This window comes from Rhinolophus sinicus, linkage group LG02 (assembly GCF_036562045.2).
Source record: "Rhinolophus sinicus isolate RSC01 linkage group LG02, ASM3656204v1, whole genome shotgun sequence".
NCBI classification, from domain to species: domain Eukaryota; kingdom Metazoa; phylum Chordata; class Mammalia; order Chiroptera; family Rhinolophidae; genus Rhinolophus; species Rhinolophus sinicus.
In genome coordinates this window covers 36,518,653-36,541,873 of record NC_133752.1, presented here as the reverse complement: position 1 = coordinate 36,541,873, position 23,221 = coordinate 36,518,653, and the positions used below count along the sequence as shown (strand labels likewise).

Genomic DNA, 23,221 nt, shown 5'->3' with positions numbered 1-23,221 from the left:
ATTGTTGTAAAATCTGTTATTTGATTTTGACCTGGCCAGCACAGATCAGTTTTTCCCTCTGTAAGTGCAGCTCAGAACACCTAACCACAATACTCAAGTGCTCTGTTAGCCTCCATACAAAATTCTGATGGAATCAAAGGGCAGTTCCAACTAATAATTCTATGTCATCCATGAGAAATCAATTTTTTCCACATTCTACCTCTAATACTTTTTAAGTAAAGGAGAATATTAAGTTTCAAGGTGTATTTCTGTAATTCTTAACTCATTTTACTAAATTAATCTGAGCCTTATTTTTCTATTATGTAAAATGATTGTCATTAGGATATACTATAAAAAATGTAAAGTGCTTAGTATAGTATATTGTACATAGTAATCATTCCGTAGATGGCAGCTCTTGTTGTTTTTATGCTGTGCTATGCTTCTGTCTTGCTTCACATACCATGTAAAATAGCTGATGAGTTTTGGGAGATATCTCCCACGTCTACTGTATAAAGTTTGTTCTGCTTGATCAAAAAGCAACAGAAGAGAATGCCTCTTCTTTGGTACACAAAATTCACTGAATATGAAAAGAGTTTGGTATTTTTATTTCATCTCTGGTGAAACAATCTGAAGTCCTTCAAATGACTTTGTAAAAAGGAAAACTTACAAGCAAAATATAAAAGGATGATGTTATTTATTATCAACAGAAGCAGTCTTATTTCAACAATTTATGTTGAAATGACTAACACAGTGATATATAGGAGCTCTCTAGTGGAAAGCAAATGCTTAAATGAAACAGCATTTATTTTATTAGGCAATAGTGATAGGCCTTTTATTGGTTGGACTCTGGTAAACACCTGACAACAAATGGTACTTTACCCGAAGAGACACATATCATGCACCACTTAGTCTAATCACAAACATTAAAGGTCTAAGTAACTATCAGCCTCAAATGGAAATACAAAAGACAGTTCTCATTGAATCATATGAGATTCAAACTACTTCTTAATTTAAATAAATATGTAAAGTTGATGTGACTATAATGGCTTCATATCCCTATGTATGTAATGCAGAAATTGTGGGAACATAGAAATCTATTCAAATGTAAAGCAATAAAGACTTTCACATTACCTTGTATTTATAATACCTACTATTCATAAAAACTTACATTTCTTCAACAAAGGTATTTTTCTAAGAATGGCCTTTTCTGTTTACCCCAGGAAAACTTATAACTTTAAGGTGATAATTACAACCAAACATTTTATTTTTGTATAGGTACTTTAGCCATAATTTATATACAAAACTTATAATAGCAAATGAAGTTCTCATCTCAATGATAAAGACAATTTTCATCTTTCAGTTCTTTGTATAAACTTCGAAGATTTTAAAACATTTTATATTTCATTTTGTGGCCCTATCAAGTTGGCCTGGATGGTCTAAATTTAAGCCGAAGGTCAGGATTCTAGAAAATAATTTTGAGCAAGACGAGGGTAGATTTAAGAACACATTTTATACTTAAACATGGCCTTAAGTATTTTCAAGTTAATTCAAATAGCTCTTCACCAGCACTTTATTCTCACCTTTGCCAAAACAATCCCACATGCCACCCAAACCACCTCATTTTAGTAAGTTTGGTACATATCAGGCCTCTTGTGGGAGTTTCCAAGGATAAGAGTTGGTTCAGTCAGCGTGGCCTTAGCCATACTAGGGTATTTGTTCTAATTCTAGAGACAGTTCCTAAGTAATTTCCTGTAGCAAAAGTGCTAAGGGCTGGAATTGCCCCTCTGAATCTCTTCCTAGAAATGGGATTTAGAAAGTATGAGGGACTCCATCCAGCCACTTTGGGGACTTGGACAAGTTTTCCTTGTCATAGCTAGAGGTCTACTATGATATATATGAACACCTGTGTGTGTATATACCGGGGGTGCCAAAAAAAAAAAGTATACACATTTTAAGAGAAGTTAACACTTTGGTCAGCGTTGCTCAAGCAGTAGTTCACGGTAATCAGACGTGTCTGGACGCTGATGGTAACCACTTTGAGCACCTCTTGCAATTGCAGAAGTCAAACGTGACTTGTATTCATCTTTTGTTATTGGTGTATATTAATACAGTTTCTTCCTTTCTTAAAATGTGTACACATTTTTTGGCACCCTCTGTATATGTATGTATATAGATGGTGCCAAAAAATGTATACACATTTTAAGAAAGGAAAAAACTATATTAACATTGTAATACTCAATATATACTGATAACAAAAGATGAATACAAGTCGTGTATACATTTTTCTGGCATCCCTGGTATATGTTTACTCAATCGGCCTGCTAGCATGTTAATAATGGACAATGCTAATTTGCTACAACCCCATATAGTTTCACACATAAGGAGAATCATCTAGGGTTCAGAAATGAAAGTTCTATCTACTGTAACACTATTTTGAGGTGATTAGTGGTGGTACAACTTAAAATTTTACAATTTAAGCCCTAAAATTCAGAGTGATTCTTTTCTAATAGCGTACACATAGTATAAAAAAATTCAAAGGTGAACATACAAGACATAATAAAATTCAACGAAGTTTAGCTGAGTTTAAAATCCTCACCACCCTGCCACATAAAGCGGTAAAATATGAAGACAGGCATTTAACACAGGCATGATGATGATGATTGAGCAGAAAAGCATCACCACCAGTTTTCCTTGAATGTCCCTCAGTACTTTGAATTCACAAGAAGGTAGATTGATTTTATTTAGCTCTCAAAGGTGAAAATGTTTTTGAATTTCCTTGTTGAGTAAAAGAAATTAAAGAGTGAAAGACTGAAAATTACAGCCCACCTATGTTTAATCATTAATAGTGAGCCCTTTGGTGAACTTAGGTCCTGATATTGGAGTTTGGAATCTGACCTTTCCTCAAAGATAAACATTATTGTTGCAGGTTCTGAAGAGGAGTATTTCCTCCTTGCCATCAGAAGAGTCCACTTCTCAGTGACTTCTTGCTGGGAACTGGATGCATTAGAGGGTGGCTAGTCAATATGATTCTTCTTGCTGTGCTTTTCCTCTGCTTCATTTCCTCATATTCAGCTTCTGTTAAAGGTAAGTTTGTATTGCCTTTTGCTAAATTTTAATTTTAATTGTTGAGGGGAAAGTGTGTGAGTGTGTGTGTGTGTGTGTGTGTGTGTGTGTGTAAATAGTGAAAGAGTTTCTAATTAAACCATCTTCAAAACCATGTAACTATGGAATGTTTGTGAAGGCATGACTAGGTTAGAATGAAAACCTAATTCAAATTCTTCCATACATTAAGGAAACAGAAGTTCCTTTTAGTTACAGTCCCTCAGATTAGTGGGCTTCTTGCTTCATTTTCTCACTTATGGTCTATTTTTAAAAGGGAGAAAATGATGCCAGCTATTGTTACCTGCTGCTGTTGGTCACTCACTGAGTGTAGCTCCTTCATTTGAGTTGTAAAAGAAGATTTTTAAAAATCAGTTCTTAAATTTCCTTCTAGTTGCTTAGCAATGTGACATCAAGAAGAGTTAGACCCAATGAGAAGGGCATTTGATTTGCCAAAGAATTATGTATGAAATGGTAAAGCATGTATTTAATTCCATTACTATTTAGAAGTGATAGAATTATCAAGTTAGTAAATTACAGAAAATAAAATTACATGATGTAGGTTTAAGAAAGAAGATTTATTATCTTTGGAAAAAGTGTTGCTAGTTATCGTTTCTATTTTAAGATAGAATTGATTTTAAAAAAACATGAATTGATACATTTCAGAGAAAAAACACAAAATACAAGTAGTATTTTCAAAAAGGTACATGAAATGTATTAATATGGAATCTTGTTTTAAATGAACATTTATACATTCCTTGGGTTCCTAAATGTTTCACCTGTAAAGTTATCACTTTTTAGCGTCTCTTAAGAGGGCCCACTGTCAAAGTCAATTGACCTAACGCATAACTTAGTATGATAAAGTCCAATTTTAATAACTGTGTACTCTAAGTAATTGATATAAAATAATTCATTGGTAAACTTCTAAACCAGTTTTTGGATAACTATGGCTTTTGATCAAAAAGTGAAGTTTGTCTCAAGATTTTTTTGCATGGAAAATTTCCATGTGAAGGGAAAAGATAATCTTTGTTATTGGAACAGTAAATGGAGGGCTAAATTTAAATTATTTCACCTAAGCAAACGATACTTTAGATTCTTGAACTAAAGACAATATTTTTCACCAATTTTCCAAAATGTTTAGTATTTAAAAATACAGTCCTTACTTGGATGACAAAATATTTAATGGGGAAAAAGTAAAGGTTTGTAAATTATATCTGACTAAGAATTATTACATAGAGAGCTTACTGTTTTATTATCTGTCAAATAAACTGTTGTGTATTTAAAATATGAGTGATTTATATGCCATAATATCAAACCTAATACCATGATTATTTTGAGAAAAATAATTGAGATATAGTAGTTACTGTAGGCTTTTTTTTTTCCCACTCTATAAATTAGAAAACTAGATAACCTGATATTTTCAAATACATGTATTTATAAAGATTTAAAAATACACACATGCACACGCACGCACACAACTGTCACACAGGTTTAGAAGATGACAGCTAGTGTTTGTTGTGTACAGCTCAGTGGTAAACCCAGATTTTTATAACCTGAAGCTTATGTAATTTCAGGGCCATGTTTGAGAAAAGATTACAAACACATGTTGTTCTTGTGAATGCTACTGAAAAAAGATACGGCATGTGTAACATTGTTAGCCCCTTCCAAGGTCGTGAAAGGAGCCTGGGCAAGTGAAGGCCCCAAACCTAGTCATTAGCTTCATGGTGTAAGCTGCTTATGCCAAATACCATAAATGAAAAGTACAGGACTTGACAGCTTTCTCTCTACCTAGATGTGATAACCTTTTGTATTCTAGTACCACGATGTCATTATTGATTCCTTGCCCTCTGTAATGATTGACATTTAATAAGCAAACTACTTGTGAAAAGTTTACTTTAAAATCAGATCATTATAAATAGTGGCAACCCGTGAATCACCTCAAAACTCATGTAAAATTTAATTGTTTTAGCAAACTGTTTAGCAAATTCCCAGATTTGGGTGGATGTTGAGTGCCAGTTGGACTGTGAAGAGAATGGAGGAGGGAACTAGGATTATATGGAAAAGGGTCTGTGTGGAAGAGATGCTGACTGTGAACATTTTAAAGACTCAAGTTTTCCCTACTTTTTCCACATCATATTTTGTACCGCTGGGTCTATTCTCAGTGCCTTCTTCGGGTTTTCTTTATAGTACTTCTGCTTTTGATAACACACATAAACTTACTATTTAATCTTGTCACCTATAAACATGAACTGTTTCTTCACTTCCAGTCTTTCTGTCAGTCTCTGGTCCTACTTATAATTTTCAGTTTATTCATATTAATCATCTTCCATTTTTTTCCCACTTATCCTACTCTTTTACTTCCAGCCTTATAATTTTCTTATAATTTTAGAATCCTAAATCCCATTACCTGTCATTCTTATCACTATTGCATGTTTCTTTAAACTTCACCTTTAATTTACCTCCACTTTATCTTCTTGCTTAAGCCAGTTAACTGTACTATTACTGTATTCATCTAAGTTTGATGAATGAATATTTTCAGATATTTCTTAAACGGTTCAAAATGAAGAGCTTTGTTGTTTTTAAGTCATTTAAAAATTCTAGATGCACTTGAAAGGACACAATGAAGAGGTACTGACTCCTTTTGGGGCTAAAATTAATTTCTCTCCTGGTTTTATCTAACATCAGCTTCAAAAAGTGCTGTTCTGCATACTCTAAAGAGCAACACGCTAAGAAAGAAATTAAGTCAACAATATCAATAGAACATGACCCCATTGCCCAGTGTTGCCAGATCTCGGAACAACATAAACAGAAAAATGTTTATCAAAGAAGAAAGGGTAACAGGGACAACACTACCACACAATGCACTTATTTGAACCATTTAGGCTTTTTAGCTCCTGTTAAAAGAGGTAGGAAAAAGTTTTAAGAGAACAAGTCTCATTCTTTCCTGTGCTTTATCACTTCCAAGTCATAGTTACAAACTGATCTACATTCTTCTGACTAGTAAAATAAAAATAAGAAAAAATGCACAACATGGTAGTTTGGAAAGCTTTGGAATTTAAGAAAGGCTACCTTCCTAAAAACTTTTCATAGTTATTTAAATCAGAAGACACATTTTTGTAGTCCACAAAACTTGGATCTCAGTATATTTAAATGTCAAATTCTGCATTATGTCTGCTACGTTGGGTTGAGCGCAAAGTCAGCTTTTTTTCCAGCTGTCATATAATGCTTACCTTTCAGAATTACTGTGAGGATTAGATAAGATGTATTTCCTTTATGCCTTATGTGGAATTTGGTAGGTGTCAATAAAAAAGGGCCTTTCTGGTCAAACTATCTTTCCTGGCCAGAAAGCCAACGCTTGAACCTGCAGCAGTGTCACCAGTTAAAACGTAGAAATGGTAGAGAGGTAGGAGAGGCTAGAGGGAGTCACAGACTTCATCTCCTTCGAGGTTTGTCCTGACACTTTCTGCCTTCTGTATCTCACACCTGGAGTTCTACCTGACTTGGTGTTTGGACATAGTCTGGGTTGTGTGTGTGTGTGTCTATACACTCCCACACTTCTTTCTTCTGGCTTTTCCAGATTCCTACTGCTTGTTTCCTCATCCTCTGTCTTGGAAAGTTTGTCAGGTTGTATAATTTCACCACCCATCTTACTCAAACTCTTAAGTCTATGCAAAGGTCCCTCCTAGTCTTCATGCCACCCATAGGTACCTATTAAACCTCGTCTCCTTCTGCTGTGTCTTTCCCTTACTCAATTTCAGCCTTTTTGGCCTCCCTGCCATTCCTCCATTACACCTGCATGAACTCTTCTCAGGGCCTTTCAACTTACTCCCTTTGTGGGGAGGATGGCAAGGTAGGAGTGTGGGATGAGGGGAAGGAAATACTCTTCCCCCCAGATATCCATGTGGTTAGCCTAAAGCCTTTGTCCAGAATCTAACCTTCTCACAAAGGTCTTTCCTTCAGTATCTCCATTCCCTTTTCTGTTTCATTTTTCTTCATATAGTCACATAATTTATAAATATATAAGCTTATTGTCCATCTCCTCCTCGTTTAAATATGAACTGTACAAAGATAGACAATTTGTCTGTTTGTTAACTGGTGTACTCCAGAGCCTAGAAAGGTGCCCACCACCTAGTGGGTGCTCACTACATCTTTGTTGAATGAATGAATAAATGAATGAATTCCTAGTTCACTCCCTAGGAATAGAAAAGAGTTTTACTTAAAGTTTTCGATGTGTATAGTATAGGTAAGAGCATGATCTCTAGAGCCAGACAGCCTGGGTTCACGTCCTGATTCCACAACTATCTGAATAATCGTGGATAAAATGTGTAATCTCTGTGCCCCTTGACTTCCCTATCTATGAAATGAGATTAATAATGGTACCTACTCCATTAGGTTTTTGTGAAGATTCAATAAGTTAATATACATAAAACACTTCATTTATTAGAGACAATGTATTATGACTATTTTTTCCTCAGGGCAGTAGGTGTTGTAGTAGGTAATGGAGACAGTAGATGGCAAAGATTTTTCAGAGTTTTTTTTTTTTAACTTTTGACTTTGCAAAGTAATTTCACTTCCTTTTTCAGCTGCCTCACTTCTGGCCTAGTCATCTCAACCTCCTCCATGTCCCTGCCCTCTTATGAATATTTCTTGAGGGGGAGAAAAATGTTGTGGTGGCCTAGTTTCATTGACTAGGCAATGCAACCTCATTAGCGCTGAGGAACAATATAGACTGAAATATTTTCTGACTACCTCCTGAGAGCTAGAGATAGAAAACATACAAAAAAGAGTTTGTATAACCATAAACTTCAAGTCATCTCTAGGAAAGACTTGATCCTACTCTTATATATATATTTTTGGGGGGTTAAATTAAACTGAATTGAAGAGTGTGTGAACTCCTCCATATGTCATTTTTTTTGGCTCACAGTACTGACATGTATCCTATTAAACATTAAATTGCCCTGCCGAATTAAAGTCTGTGCTAAGGTTTTATGTGAAACATTCTTTTATTCAGAAAGAGCTATTTTAAATTTACATGTGTGTAGCCTTGAAGTGCACCTTTGTACTAAAAGTTTACTGATTAAATGAACAGAATAAATTTCATTAGAGGGATATTCTTCAAATATTCATTCCAAATATCCAATTTAAGGAATTGTCTTCTAACCTCTAAAATTACTTTGGCATTGATCCATTGCATTTAAATGATATGTTAATTACTAATTATTTTGATTAATTTTACAAAGCAATCCCAGGCTGAACCTCTACTTAAAATTGTATTCATTATACTTTAATCCAGCTGGAGTGGAAAAAATCATATGCATATAATTAAAGGCAATATAATGACATTAAAAAAAATATATTTTGTAGTCAACCAGGGCAATATTTAGATAATCTGATTGACCAGGGATACAAACTAAGGTTTCTGAAATAGAAGCTTATTTGTTTGTTAGTTTTTGTTGCTAAAGCCAATGATTTTAGCAAATGGAGAAGTAGAACTATCTTTCATTCAGCAAATATTTATTAAGCTCCCACTTGGCACCACTGTGCTACATGAGGAATGCATTGGTGGCAAGAAAGCATAGTCTCTGGCCTGATGGATGCCTGACAACTAAGACTTGACTTGTGTCACTATCTTTATGCAGGTCACACAACTGGTCTCTCATTAAATAATGACCGACTGTACAAACTCACATACTCCACTGAAGTTTTCCTTAATCGGGGCAAAGGAAAACTGCAAGACAGTGTGGGTTACAGAATTTCATCCAATGTGGACGTCGTCTTACTGTGGAGAAATCCTGATGGTGATGATGACCAACTGATCCAAATCACGGTGGGCATTTTCTACCAGAAAGCGGCAAACGTTACATGTCAGCAAAGTCTCTGAGAAGTATACCATTTGACAGCTCTTGTGTTCTTAGTTGTATTTCCATTTAGTTTCTCTATCACTAAAGTAAGTAGACCTACAGTTTTGAAGTTATTGCTAATCAGAAGTGATCTGACCTTTCCAAATTGTTGAAGTAGGCAAAAGAAGGCGTATGCTGGTGAGTAACTGGAGTGTGATGTCCAGTTCTTTATGTCATGTTAATAAGCACGTTAAACTAAAATCCATTTGAAATGTTTTGGGTGTGAGGAGTCAAGAGTCCATGTCATGTGAAAAACAATTGAGGCCACTCTAACTGAAAGAAAAGATAAATTGGGACCTTCCAATTTTCCTGAGTTTCTTGGGGAAAAAAAGGTGGAATTACCAATGAAGGGGTGAACTTATTCTGTATTCTTCCTGAGGAAAGAACCAGGTGCTCCTCTGCATGACAGTATTTGGCCACTTATGATGCTTTAGATTTATGGGTTGAGAAAGGAGGTCAAATGCCTTTGGGATCTCAACCAATTTTACTATATGATGATTCCATATTTGCTTTTCAATGACCCAAAAGCAATAGATTTCTTTAGTAAAGTCAGTTATTCCTCTACATGTTCGTGTGAAATAAGTATACAGGACCAAAATTTACTTCATTGTAACTGAGAAGTAGTTGCTGTTATATTTTATAATGAGGTGTCTTTGCAATACATTTAACAAGTGATCTTTGCTTCTTTGGATGTCTCTTAACAGCTGTTATATTTTCCAAGTTGGATCAAAACTTCATCTACCTCTCTGAGCCATTTCTCAATAGAACAGTATTCCGCAGAAAACATTCTGTACCTCCTTGTTCAATAATCAGATTGTTCATGTTTAACTTCGTATATACAGATGAAGTACAACGGGTCAGGATTTCTTTCCAACAAATGGTACAGAGAGTGAATATATCAGGCAAATAGCAACAGTTCAAAATGAATGAGAAATGTGACAATGGCATAAAAGAGCCATCTTCTAGTCACAATTATTACAAACTTGAAGTCACGTATTTCTTTTAGTATCAGTATTTTTGCATAATTCAAAAAGCTAATTTTTGAATACCTTCTCCATTCTTTTAAAGTTGATGGCTAGACCCTCTTAGTCATGAATTGAAAAACAACAGAAGAAATTATGGCCAACCCTGTTCATTGCTTTACCATTTTATTTTCTAAGAGACTGTGATGATATAGAAAGATTTTCTAATATGTTTCTCTCCATGATTCCAGATACAGGATGTAAATGTCGAAAATGTGAATCAGAAGAGGGGAGATAAGAGCATTTTCAAAGGAAAAAATCCATCCAAAATCATAAGAAAAGAAAACCTGGAAGCTTTACAAAGACCTATGCTCCTTCATCTAGTCCATGGAAAGGTAAAAGTGACTTTGGGGGTCCCACATCTTCTTTTCTCCAATTTCATAATTTTCTTTCCTTCAGGATAAATTATTTTCAGGTGATTATGCTGTCGCTACTTTCATGGTAAATAAAATTATTTTCAAGAATTAAATAAATAGAGATTGCTAATTGTTTCAAAAGTAAATCAAGGCATTCAATTCACTTAATTTTCTAGCCGTCTATGTTTCCTATTTTTATGAAATTCTTTATAATAGAACCAAGTATTTCTTTATTGATAAGAGAGATTATTAAAAGTGTCATTCTTATTACATTAGAAAGGATTAGAAAGATATTGTAACAAAATTTCATCACAGATGATTGGATAAATTCAGGAAAGTAGACAAATTATGAGAATTAAATTATCTAACTTAGATAAGTGATGTTAAAAGTGATATAAACTTGTTAGAGGAATATCAATATCTGGCTAGAGTACAAAACTGAAGATTTTGAAAGGATATGGCATTTCTAAGGTAGAGTTGATTTTTTAAAAAAGCGTTGAGAGATTATTTTAAAAGTATGACTTTGAAAAGCATTTTATATATTAAGGTAATGAATGAATGCTATAGTCATTTGAAAATTAGCTCAGAAAATTCTGTAAGTGTACATTACTTATAGTTTGATTTTAGTCTATTAAAATGGTCTAAATATGTTTGGAATTGAGAAGCAGTTGTGATCAATGAATTAGGCATTACATATGTGGGTTTATAAAAAGTATAGGTATTACATTGATATGCTTAAAAATGCGTTAGTAAAGATGAAAAGTCAATTTTAGGAACTAAAGTAGAAAAATAGAAAGGGACTCTTATAGTTAAAACTCTACGTGTCTCTAAAATTTCTCTAGATTCAGAATTTCTAGATCCAAAATAAAGCTGAAAACAAATACTTTAAAATATAAATTTCAGACATATAATATACTTCTCATCATGATGCACGATTTTACATAAAGTACTACAAAGGGACTCACACGAAGGATTATTATGAAATTACCATTTATGATGAAATTACCATTTCATCATAATATGAAATTACCATTTCAAAAATGCTTCTCTTTCCACTTGTCAAAATGCTTACCACGCTTCAGGTTTTGCCCGCAGGACCTTTCTTCCAGGAAGTTCACACTCTTCTAGCCAGTCGGAAATAACCAGCCCTCTTTAGAACCCTGTTGCACTTTGTAGTTTATTCATGGTCCTGTCACTTTCCTTTTGATCATTTGTGTTCATTGCTAGATTATGGTTTCAGTAGAGAAAATTCCCATTTCTTGTTATATTCCAGCCCTCCACTCACCTTCATGCCCTTCCACTGTCTTCCTCCCCACAACACCCAGAACGATGCCTTGCACGGACTGACTTGGTGTCCCAGGGAACTTTTCCCAACATTCTCTCAAACCCTGTACTCCCCTGGGCTTGTTTCTATCTAAGCACTTATCACAGTGTACTGTAATCCTCTCTTTATTTCTCTGCCATTCACAGTCAGAGTAGACTTCTCATGGGCAACAATTTTGTCTTTATATATTCAGCACCTTGTTCATAGTGGGAAGGCAGTAAATGTTTGTAAACTAAAGGAATGAACAAATAAGTTATATGGAGGTAAAATGAGTTGGACTTTGAGAAAGGCTTTGCTAACTTTACTGTTTGCTTCATAATAACTAAAATGTAGAGCACTCAATTCCTGGACTGACTGAAGACATTCCATGAATTATCTCTTTTATCCTCCATATAGGCATAGGAAGCAGTTGCTGCTTTATCATCCTCTTTAACAGATGAGGAAACCAAAGTTAAGAGAAGTAAAGAAACTTGCCTAGGGTCAAACAACTGGCAAGTGGTAGAACTGAGATTTAGAACAGAGGGTCTAAATTTAGAATCTATGCTGGAAACCACTATGTTATACTATCTTCTAGCTGGAAAGTGTTTGGGAAAATGCTACCTCTTTGGTTGACTTATAATGTTCCTATATTATTCTTCACCATATCTGTTAACTCACTTGATTTTCATATGGCACAGCTTTGTTAACAACACTAAATACTGTTATTTCCTTCTCTGGCCTTCCAATGTGGCAAAATACTCGAGCCCATAAATTATTAATTGCATTTATAGTCTTAATGACAACCAATCATTTTATAGCCCCTTGGATAGCAGTTGAGTACAAAGTCTTTTGTTACACACGCACAAATGACTCAGTGTCCTCACTGTTCAAAGGCTGGGTTGGAGCTGCCACATCATTATTTCAGTGACTCCAATATGCCAATTATACAGGAGCTATGACTTGTGGTAATTTATTATAGCCACAGGTTAAAGTGCATCGTACTACTATCTTTCAATGATACGATAAAGTACTTTGGAAAAAACATGTCCCTGAGGACTAAGAAACTATGTAAAATCACTGAGAGCTACATGACTCTCAGAAAGATCATTATTTAAACTCCCACTTCAGCTTACTACGAGAGAGATTATGAAAGGAAACACTGAACTGCTGCTGATCGACAGTTTCCTTGAAGAACATTTTCTACCCAAGGCTCAAATTAAGTTTTACGGCCTGAAATTTCTTTGATTTCAAGGATGTTCATCAACACGTATTTTTTGTCTTTCCTGAGCCCCTGTTTTAAGCTCCTATATTTACATTACAAACGAGAGCCCATTAAAATACGTAGATACATCTTTTTTCCCTACCCTCTCATCTCCCCTGTGTGTATTTGGACATGACTCTAGTTTTGTCTACAAATCGTAAATGAAGTTGTAAACATGACAGTTTTCTGGTTAAGTTGATTAACACTGACAACCAAAAGATGCCTCAAGTTATAGCATGAATTCTTTCTCGGCATGAAATGCTAATCCAGTTAACTGGATATTTACCAGATTTTCATTTCTGGTTTTCACTGTTAGTATTGATTAAATAGACCATGTGGCTGCTGAGTCAACCTTTTATTTTGTTATTTCTAGCCATTGATTTGCTTTCTGAATCTGGCAGTGTGGCTTCTGTACACACACACACTGAACCTCCAAAATAAATGTGACACCTTGAAAATGTAGTTTTTCATATATTTTTTCACTTGTCTGTTTTCCAGGGTTCCATTTCCTAGCTCTGTTCTGTCTTAGATGCATATCACAGACACGTTTAGAGACATAACTCCAGCTGAGTAGACCAAATAAAATGACTAATCTCTGTTTACTGGGATCCTTCTTGTTTAATTTTGTGGTTTGTCCAGTTGATGGAATTTTGCTTTCTCTTATTCTTAAAGAATGTGTAAATTAAGGGAATTGTATAGAACCATTTTCTCCCTAAGGAAAAAATATGGATAATCCCTACTGATTACAAAGGGAAATGGACCTTCAAAATTTGGCTGGAAGAGGCACTTTATCTTTTTCCCCACAACTCACCCATCTCTCTCTATGTTTGGTTTCCGTGGGTTAAAGTCTGAGTTTGTAACTAGGTTGTGCCACTGCCTCTCTCTGGAAGCTCTGGCGACTGTGAATTTAGATAAGAGTCCTGTGCTCTCAGATATTCAGAACTCATTTCAAACTGAATGAAGAAATCAGTTTTATAGCCTGAATATAATAAAACTTACTCAGTTCCTGTTGTGAAATAATGAATTTAAGATTACTGCTGTGACAGCACATGGATTGAACTGCAAAGTTCTGACTGTATTATTATTTTTTTCATTATTGAAGACCTGCTCAATTCTAACAGTTTTGCAACTTAGCTAATTTGGATACCAGTGCTGTCTTCACTTTGGATCTCAGTGGTCTGCGCTAAGGGGACAGAATTTATGCCCCAAAGGTACCAGTCATACAAAGGGAAGGTAGCAATCAAGGAAAAAGAGAGTTGTCCAGTTTTGTAGTTCTAGGGTAATCATAAAAACTAATAGAAAGAATGAAAAAGAAATTTTCTTTATGTCTCACAGTTTACATTGTTTAGCCTGCCAGGAAAAAAAAAATGTCTCTAACACCATTTTCTTAGTGACCTAGTGGTCAATATCAAAATTAGATCCATGGAAATGGGCCAGAAATAGAAAAGTACTTAGTCTTATGCATAGTCCAAGGATGAAATCTGAGAACTAGGTTTCCTGACATTTTAGATCAAACTTTATAAAGAGTTCAGGCACATTTTGTAGCCTAGAAGGAAAGTGAGAATACCGGTGATGGTACAAGTATTTTCACTTGATGGCTGTTCTTGCTTTCTAAAGTAATTAAGACTCAGGCTAACATCGTCACAGTCCATAGGCATGTGAGCATTGCTACTGAGTGAGCCCTTCTGACTGTACTTGGGTGCAAGCGATCCAGTTATGAACCTCTAATAGTCATGATATCTGGAAATATCATACTCCCAAATATTTGAAAAGGAAGTTACACTGTAATTCCTAAAAAGTAAGAAGACCCAGTTTACAAAACTCAGCTTTGGATCTGAGACATTGTCAGTGATTTGTTTGAGGAAGATGCCATGGATTTTCAGATGCTGAGGTCACAATTCCAATTCCTTTTTAACCTGGACAAGCACAATTCCAACATTTATAGATTTGTCCAGTATCATGACTAAAATTGATTGTCGCTGGATAAAGTACCTAGTAAATCTGTCACTAGGCAGAGTATATGTGGAAAATAAAAACAGGGATTTGAGACGTTTGGAATATTTAGGAAAAATATTATCTTTTTCTAAGGGTATGAGAGAGTTTCCACATAGTATGAATTGTTCAGATTGGTATTAATTGAATTCATTGTGTAATTAATGAACTTTCTGTTTTACTTGAGAAGTTGTGGTTGGCTTTCAAGAAAAATAGGAAGGCATTCAGGATATTTCTGGTAGAAGTGCTCAGCTATAATTACCATAGACCTTGGGAATTTTTAGAGAAGCTCCATCCATCCCCTATTTCTAAATCGTGTGATGTGTTTGGAGTTAATATAGGGTGAAAAATGACAGACTGCTTTCCAGAAAATTCTCTTTGTATTTTTATCCTTGTTTCTTAAACATGAGCTAAATTACCCCTGTGCCTATAATATCAAGGATGAAATAAAACCATGATATGCCACTTACTACTGCAGTCAAACCACAGTCACCCTCCTCATTCCAACCTCTTTTTCCTGCCTTCTAACGGGCAACTCAAAGCAGTCCCTGGAGCAGGCCGTGCAATGGTAGCAATCTCCACCTGAAATCTTCCAACTTTCACTATCTCCTCAGATCTAAGGCCAATGTGAATGCTCTGGAGGGCCACAGAAAGTCCAATGTGGAATTTTTTCCATGGGCATTATGGCCATGCCTGGGTCCTTATCATGGCCCTTTGTGGCTATGTTATCTTAGCAGTGTCCAGAGTGGTGATTGCTATGCTCTTCCAAAACCCTATTTCTCTGCTGTTATTTTAACCGCTGGTTAGTTTTTGTTTCAAGCAGAGTTACAGGTAGAGAACATATTGACATGTTCAAAGAGACTGTTCCTGATTTCTCTTCCTTGGGCAATCCTTGTTTTCACAGAAATCCCAGCCTAAACCAGTGTTCTCTTTCCTTCCGTATGTTATGCCCATCATGTTCAGAACCTTCATTGTCAGTCTCCCAAAATTTCATATTCTGATGGTCCAGCTTCTTATGCATAGAAATTTAAATAGCTTCTTTTCACAACAAAAGATATCCCAGCTTTGGAGTAACAAATCCCTTTCTCCCAGAATTGGTAGGGGTAAGAATCTGACCTTTCCTGCCACTTATTTAACCAAAGATAATAAGCGATGCATTTTTGCTTCATTTATGTTTGTCTTTTTTTTCCCCCTTAGGTCAAAAACTTCTACTCATATCAAAATGAGCCAGTTGCCATAGAAAATCTCAAGAGAGGCCTGGCTAGCCTATTTCAGATGCAGTTAAGCTCTGGAACCACCAATGAGGTACTTAACTAATATTAAAAATCCAGAGTCTTATTTGTCAATAGAGTTACCAAAATTGTTCGTATGGATTTCTACTTGCAGAAAGTCAGTAAAATGTTACTACAATGATAATGATCAGAAAAGGTAAGTTGGGTCTTACCTTTTGTAATGTAAGTAAAGTCTTATTTACATATGTCATTTACACCAATGTGTACTCAGATACAGGGTAAAGAGAGTTCGACTCAGTTATACTAAGAAGACCTATAGAACGACTGAAGGATAGAGGTGCAGAAAACCTTGGGGAGAGTTTTAGTGGCATCACTATGCATCCCTATCCCATGGGGAGAGTATTAAAAATATAGATTCCCAGGATTCACTGCAGAGCTTCTGACTGAATAGATTAAGGAGGACCTGAGCATCTGTATTTTAAATTTTCTCAGACAATTTGGATGCATTGCCAGTTTGGGGACCCATTGGTCTATGCCAATCCTCATCATTTTACAAAGAAACTGAGGTTAAACTAGAGAAGTTCAGTGGTTCCCCCAGTACCACACCTGGAATCAAAAGCAGAGCTGAATCTGAATTCAGACAGCCCAGGAATGGGTGAGGAAAATCTGATAGAGGGCCTAGCCAAGGAAATGTTAGTTAGCTTGCTACAATGAAGGCTGGGTGTGGTGCTGGCAGAGTCTAGCGGGAAGGTTTAGAGAAGCTAAACAGAGTCTGTATTGGGATACACCTGCATACACTCCATTTGCTGATGTGACTTATAATAAATTGAATTAATCCAACATATTTTTAAAGATTTCTAGTTATACTCAGCTAGTCAAAGTGCACACACATGTACACACTGACACACACTCTCACACACATAGCGTAGGTATAACATTAAAAGTCAACTCCTCTTGCCACATAATTACCCATTTACCAGAGGTTTTGATTGGGACCAGACTATTTGTCCAACTCTTATTAGACATTAGAGAGAAGTAGAAAATCCTTTATTATTCCCTGGGCAATAAGAAGGCACTAGTAAGACTCAGCCAGAGGATGGAAAAGAACCCACATGCTGCAGGAAACACTGAGTTCTTTCTGTCTTCCTATCTTGTCAGCCTGGACAAAAAAGCAGCCCCCCCCCCCTCCCCGTGACATATTAGGGACCGAGATTTTCAAACCAATTCCCACTGGAATTCACATGGTCCATGTGAGAATCCCCAAAATTATACCTTGACTTTTATTTTTAGGTAGACATCTCTGGGGATTGTAAAGTAACCTACCAGGCTCATCAAGACAAAGTGACCAAAACTAAGGCCTTGGATTCATGCAAAATAGAAAGGCCTGGATTTACAACCCGAAATCAGGTATGATTGATAACCATTTCTTCGAAGCATCCAAATGATTGCATTTTGTAGAAATTAATTTAAAATAATAGAAGAATAAGGTAATGATATCATTTGGGAACATTTATAATTTTTAGTTTAGGGTATAGTTTCACATAATATCAAACGAATAGGCTCATTGTAGTATGTTATAAGTTTGAATGGTGGGGGAGAGTGTAAAGGGGAAGCGCCTTTGAAAATTCAAAGACAAAAAAAAAAAAAAAAAGAAAATTAAAAGATAATTTAGTGTTTGACTTAATCCAAACATAAAAAGCTGATTATATTTTACAACTCCATTTATTTATTTATTTATTTATTTACTTACTTACTTACTTACTTATTTAGGTCTTGGGTGTCACCTCAAAAGCCACGTCTGTCACTACCTATAAGATAGAAGACAGCTTTGTTATAGCTGTGCTGGCAGAAGAGATACACGCTTTTGGGCTGAATTTTCTACAAACCATTGCAGGCAAAATAGTATCAAAGTAAGACAATGCTGAAATTTTAATTTTCTTTACTCTTCTTTAATATATTTTTATACTTGGTTTTTAAATGTATATAGTGCTTCCTCATTTTGACTGTGAGCTCCTTGAAAGCAATGATTATATCTTGCTCATCTTTTATTTTTCACATTATCTACAACAATTATGGCATATAGTAAATACTTAATGTTTTTTAATAGAATTTCATTAAAAATTAATTGTTCACTGAATAGAATTTAAATTTTAAAAAGACAATCTACTTGATTCATTCTATTTTATTTTCTAATTTCTCTGTCAAATGTTTTCAATGTTAGGGTTAAAAGTGGTGGCATTTGGATGTTCTCTCTTCAGGATTTTTTTGTTGTTGTTAATAAACACATACAAAGTTTCATAGTAAAATGTGTGACAGAATTTTTGACGTGATTTATAGTACTTACATATTCAAGCTTGTTATTTCAATTTGAGAAAAGTTCTCTGGTCAGAATAGTTCTCACAGGCATAAGAACTGGAATTTTAAATCTAAGAGTATGTGTTATTTTCAGATTTTAATTTAGAAGAACATTTTTTAGTCTTAAATGTGTTATATCTTAAGCCATTGCTTCTCAATATTTCCTCTGAAGTAGCCCTCATGTCAGAGGGGAATGAATGTAAAACCTGGGAGAAGTGCCTTAAACCATAAATTCTTGAAATTGTATTAAAGTCTCTCTGGGGTAGAATTTTGTATTTTATTATGGTTTTCAAATAAATTAATATTTTAAATTACTTATCAGGTCTATTAGGTTTCCATTGCTCTATAACAAACCACTCCAAATTTAGTAGTGTAAAAATCAACATTCATTTTATTATTCTCTCCCATAATTCTGGGGCTTGCCCTGGCCTACTAGACAAGCCTTGCTTGGTGTCTGTTATACAGTTGCAAATAGTCACTGACCAGAGCTGGTTCAAAGGATGCTCCCTCACTTCTCTGGTGTCTGGGTTGGGAAGACACAAATTATTGAAGCTCTTCATGCATTTCTCTTTATCGCCACGTGGTGTTTCTTACATGGCAGCTCAGGTCTCCAAAGGTACATGTGCTGCTAGCACTCCTGACAAAAGCTGAATTCTCTTTTATGACTTAGCCTTACCAGTCACATAGTGTCAATTCTGTCCTCTATTAGTTGGGACAGTCACAGAGTTCTGCCCAGTCTCATGTAGAGGAATGTAGACTCTTATTTCTTGATGGGAAAGAGACAAAGTTCTAAAAGAGCATGTAAGACAAAAATATTAGTGAGGCTATTTTTGGCAAATAAGATTTCCTAATTGTCTTAGTTAATAAATAACATATGAGTATGGTTGCATTGAAGATATCATTTTTGGCAAGCGGGGCTAAATTCAAAAGAGGTGACATTACATATCTTGTTCAGCATCTAGGCAAATTGGCTTCCCTGAATTCTCTCGTCATTATATTTTGAAAATCCAGAGTTAAATTTTCAATCATTAAATAACATTCTGCTCTAGAAAGATGTCATAATTGTCTTGAGGTTTCTGTTACTGCTGGAGATGTCATAGCTTGAAAGACATGAGAGACTTAAACAACTTGAATAAATTAGTATCTTGTTTGAAAAAAAAAGCAATTAGTAGCTTCTTCACTCAATAGAATGCTGCTCATGTGATATTTCTCTTCCTTGATTATTTATACAGGCAGAAACTAGAGCTGAAGACCACTGAAGCAGGCCCAAGACTGATACCTGGAAAGCAAGTTGCCACCGTAATTAAAGCAGTTGATTCAAAGTACGAGGCCCTTCCCATTGTGGGGCAGGTCTTCCAGAGCGAGTGTAAAGGGTGCTCTTCTGTAAGTGTGAACAATTGTGTTGTGTGGCCAATTATGGGAACAATCATGGCTTAAAATTCTATTTTCCTTTTGTCTCCAATGGAAACTTCAGTTAATTTTGTGAACTACCAGCCACCAATGAATTTTAGTGACAGTAGCCTAATATATGCACCCGAGATGATGCATAACACAGTAATTAACAAATAATTACCGTCCACTCATCTCAAATAAAAAAATGATATGACTTAAGGGCCGCTTCTTAAAAGTATCACCCAGAATACAGGGGAAATAAGGGCCTGATGACATTGGGGGAAGCACATGGTATCAAGAGTGTGCACAAGGGTCTGAATCCTGCAAGTTCTGCCGCTTAGGAGCAATATGTCCACAGGAGAAATGCATTACTGAGCCCAGCGTTCTGAGTATTGCTGTGAGGACTAAAAAAGGATACCAGCTCTTTGGCTAGATTAGGGAACACTTCCTTACCCCAGCCCAACCTTCCCTGCAATTATAGCCAGAAATGAGATAGCACATCCCAAAAGCAAAGAGTAGATCATATTGTAACCTTTTTAACCCAACTAAGAGAAATTTCACTTATTGCATGAATTAGTTGTGACATATGGCCACAGAAATGACTCTAAGGTCCAGTATTTCCTAATATTTAACCTCTTGTCAGGAGAGCAGACCCTTGGTTTCATGCCCTTTTTGTAGCTACCAGTAAATGCTCTTCCCTTGGATATTATCAATGTTTATAAAAGTGGAATCATCAAGAACTAATACAATAATTTGCTTAAAGTACAAGACACTAATTCCATACTAGTTTTTCAAATATACCAAAATTGAATTAAGGGAAAACCAAAATTAAACAGAAAATCATCACTCTCTATCTTTGTTTTTTCTTTTATTTGTTTTTCTTTTATCTCATTTAACGTTCCAGTATCATTTTCTATGTCACATGAGAGGGAAATTATTTAGGAAAGTGATTAATGAAACCAATCATGTTTTCTTATGTTGTGAACTATAATTTCTCTACCCATATTATCAAACATTATGAGCCATCTAAGATTTTTGATAACTATTTTTTCATTATTGTAGGAAGGTTTGATGTCTTTGAAGTATTTACTTTTCCAACTTCATTATAATGTCACTATTGCAACAACTTCAAGAAAAAAAAAATCTGACTTCACATTGATATGCTCTCTGACCTCAGAAATGACCCAGTAAATCCTTAGCTAAGTACAGCTGGAATTTTTCTTTGCAATATCCTCTTACAATTAGATAAGCAAAAGAGATTTGAAAAAGAACAAAATATGTCTATTGCTTATTAGAGGGAATGAATAATTAAAAAACTGGTAGCATGCTAATTATCCCAGAGTTACAGATCTGAAGGTCGCTAATGGGATTTAACACGTTCTTCACACCAGGGGAAAAGTAGTGAACTATGAAAAATAAATTCTTTAGCTTATTTCAAAGCCAAATGATGTCATTAATTAGAACTATTTTTAAAAGCATAATAGCATAACAATAGTGTATGTGAGAATGACCTTATCTAAATGCTATTCTACTTAATATAAACATAAATAATGAACAGTTCAGACAGTTAAGTAAAACATGGCATTTCATATAAACAATAAAATAAAGAGCTAGAATAGGGAGCTCAAATTATTACAAAAGCTTATTTTCTGTGAACTTCCGGTACATGAGAAACCTGACACAATTCTTCAGCAGTTCTAATTTTTTTCCCTCCAAAATATCCTGCTGTTAATGAAAAGTTTGCACAATTTCACTATGGCAGTCAAAACCTGGCCTCAGGTATAATTCCCTTGGTGTAGCCATAGAATGACCTATATGCCCAGATGCCTGAGATCCTTTGAGCTAAATAGTAATAAACAAAAATAGTCCTTCTACAGAAGAATCTTACACAAGGTCAGCAGGCTTAAATTTGCCTCTGAGAGACGCAGGAGTGTGATATGGGCAGGGGAGAATCAGGTATATTGAGGTAAGATACCAGAAGCTTCTTTTGCTTGTCAGATACAAGGAAAAACTTATTTCTGGGCAGAGAACCCCTTGTAAGTGTGGATGTTCAAAATGATGAATGGTGTATGAGCCTGCAGCTATGTTTTGCAGCTCTCGGAGCACTGGCAGTCCATCAGAAAACACCTGGAGCCTGACAATCTCTCCAAGGCTGAGGCTATCAGGAGCTTCCTAGCCTTCATTCAGCACCTCAGGACTGCGACGAAAGAAGAGATCCTCCAAATCCTAAAGGCTGAAAAGAAGGAAATTCTGTAAGTTCCCTGAATGTTGTGTGAGGTTGTCTGTAGGAAAGCATTTCTGGGTTATTTTATTTTATTTTACTTTTTTTTATTAAGCAAGAAAAACCTCCTTCTTACCAACTGCCCTACCTCCAAATCAATTATTTTGTTGTTTTGCCTTTTCATTGAACAGTTATGCTGCAATGCAGTGATTTAATGGTGAAATGCAATAACAAGTTTTCAACAGTGACTCAGAATGAACATTTTTTTTGAGGGTTTATGAGTTTAAATCAGGTCTAGATGTGTGCATAGATAGAGGAGGGCAGGCTTGATCATAATACCATGGTGCACGTGATGTCTTACTGGTTTCGAAATTGTGTTCCCGGAGCTGTTAATTTACACTTGAAAAGATTTCAGAGATGATTATAAAAACAAAAAGGTGTATGACTTTTTCAACTGAAAAATGTGCTCTTATTAAAGATTCAGTGATCATCCCCATCAAAGCCTTGTTTTATACAGAAAAGTGAGAAATGGGATAAACAGCCAAAAAAATCTGGAGAAAAAAACCGTACATTATTTAGATATTTGATGAAAGAGTGATTCATTTTACATGATTAAGAGAGTTGACTTAATTCTCAAATTTACTTTGTAACTACAAGGGTTTTTGGTCTGTAATAAAGAATTTGTCTACAAATACAAATTCAGCTATATGATATATGATACTAATTATCCTAATTCAAGATATAGAACATGGCTCAATTAATTTGACAGTGAAAACCATCCATTAACATAATCAAAAGTGGCAATTGATGGATTTACACACACACACACACACACACACACAGCAGAAGCTGCAGCAGTCATGGAGTTCAAAGGACTCAGTTACCCAAGAAGAGAACTTAGCCGTTTTCCTGAGAAGTCTGTTTCTTCTTGATTGTATGTTATTTACTTGCCTTGAAGACATTAAAAACATTGATAGGAATTCCATATGATTAACCACAAGTTGATTGCTCTTTAAAGATAAATATTTAAACCAGAAGTTAAAAGATATACACAATCATTAATTTTCAGACTCTGTTTTAATTATAGAACTTTAAAATATATTGATTGG

General features: G+C 35.2%; 1 protein-coding gene across 1 annotated transcript in view; it reads left to right on the top strand.

The window, feature by feature from the left end:
* MTTP (microsomal triglyceride transfer protein) overlaps nucleotides 1–23,221 on the top strand; it is a 53,355-nt gene that overhangs the window by 5,761 nt on the left and 24,373 nt on the right. The window contains exons 3-10 of the mRNA XM_019757656.2: nucleotides 2,906–3,063; nucleotides 8,718–8,905; nucleotides 10,192–10,335; nucleotides 16,110–16,217; nucleotides 17,435–17,551; nucleotides 17,915–18,054; nucleotides 19,732–19,882; nucleotides 21,986–22,143. Coding sequence (XP_019613215.1) covers nucleotides 3,003–3,063; nucleotides 8,718–8,905; nucleotides 10,192–10,335; nucleotides 16,110–16,217; nucleotides 17,435–17,551; nucleotides 17,915–18,054; nucleotides 19,732–19,882; nucleotides 21,986–22,143 — 1,067 coding nt within the window. The 5' untranslated portion in view covers nucleotides 2,906–3,002. The remainder of the gene's footprint in view (nucleotides 1–2,905; nucleotides 3,064–8,717; nucleotides 8,906–10,191; nucleotides 10,336–16,109; nucleotides 16,218–17,434; nucleotides 17,552–17,914; nucleotides 18,055–19,731; nucleotides 19,883–21,985; nucleotides 22,144–23,221) is intronic.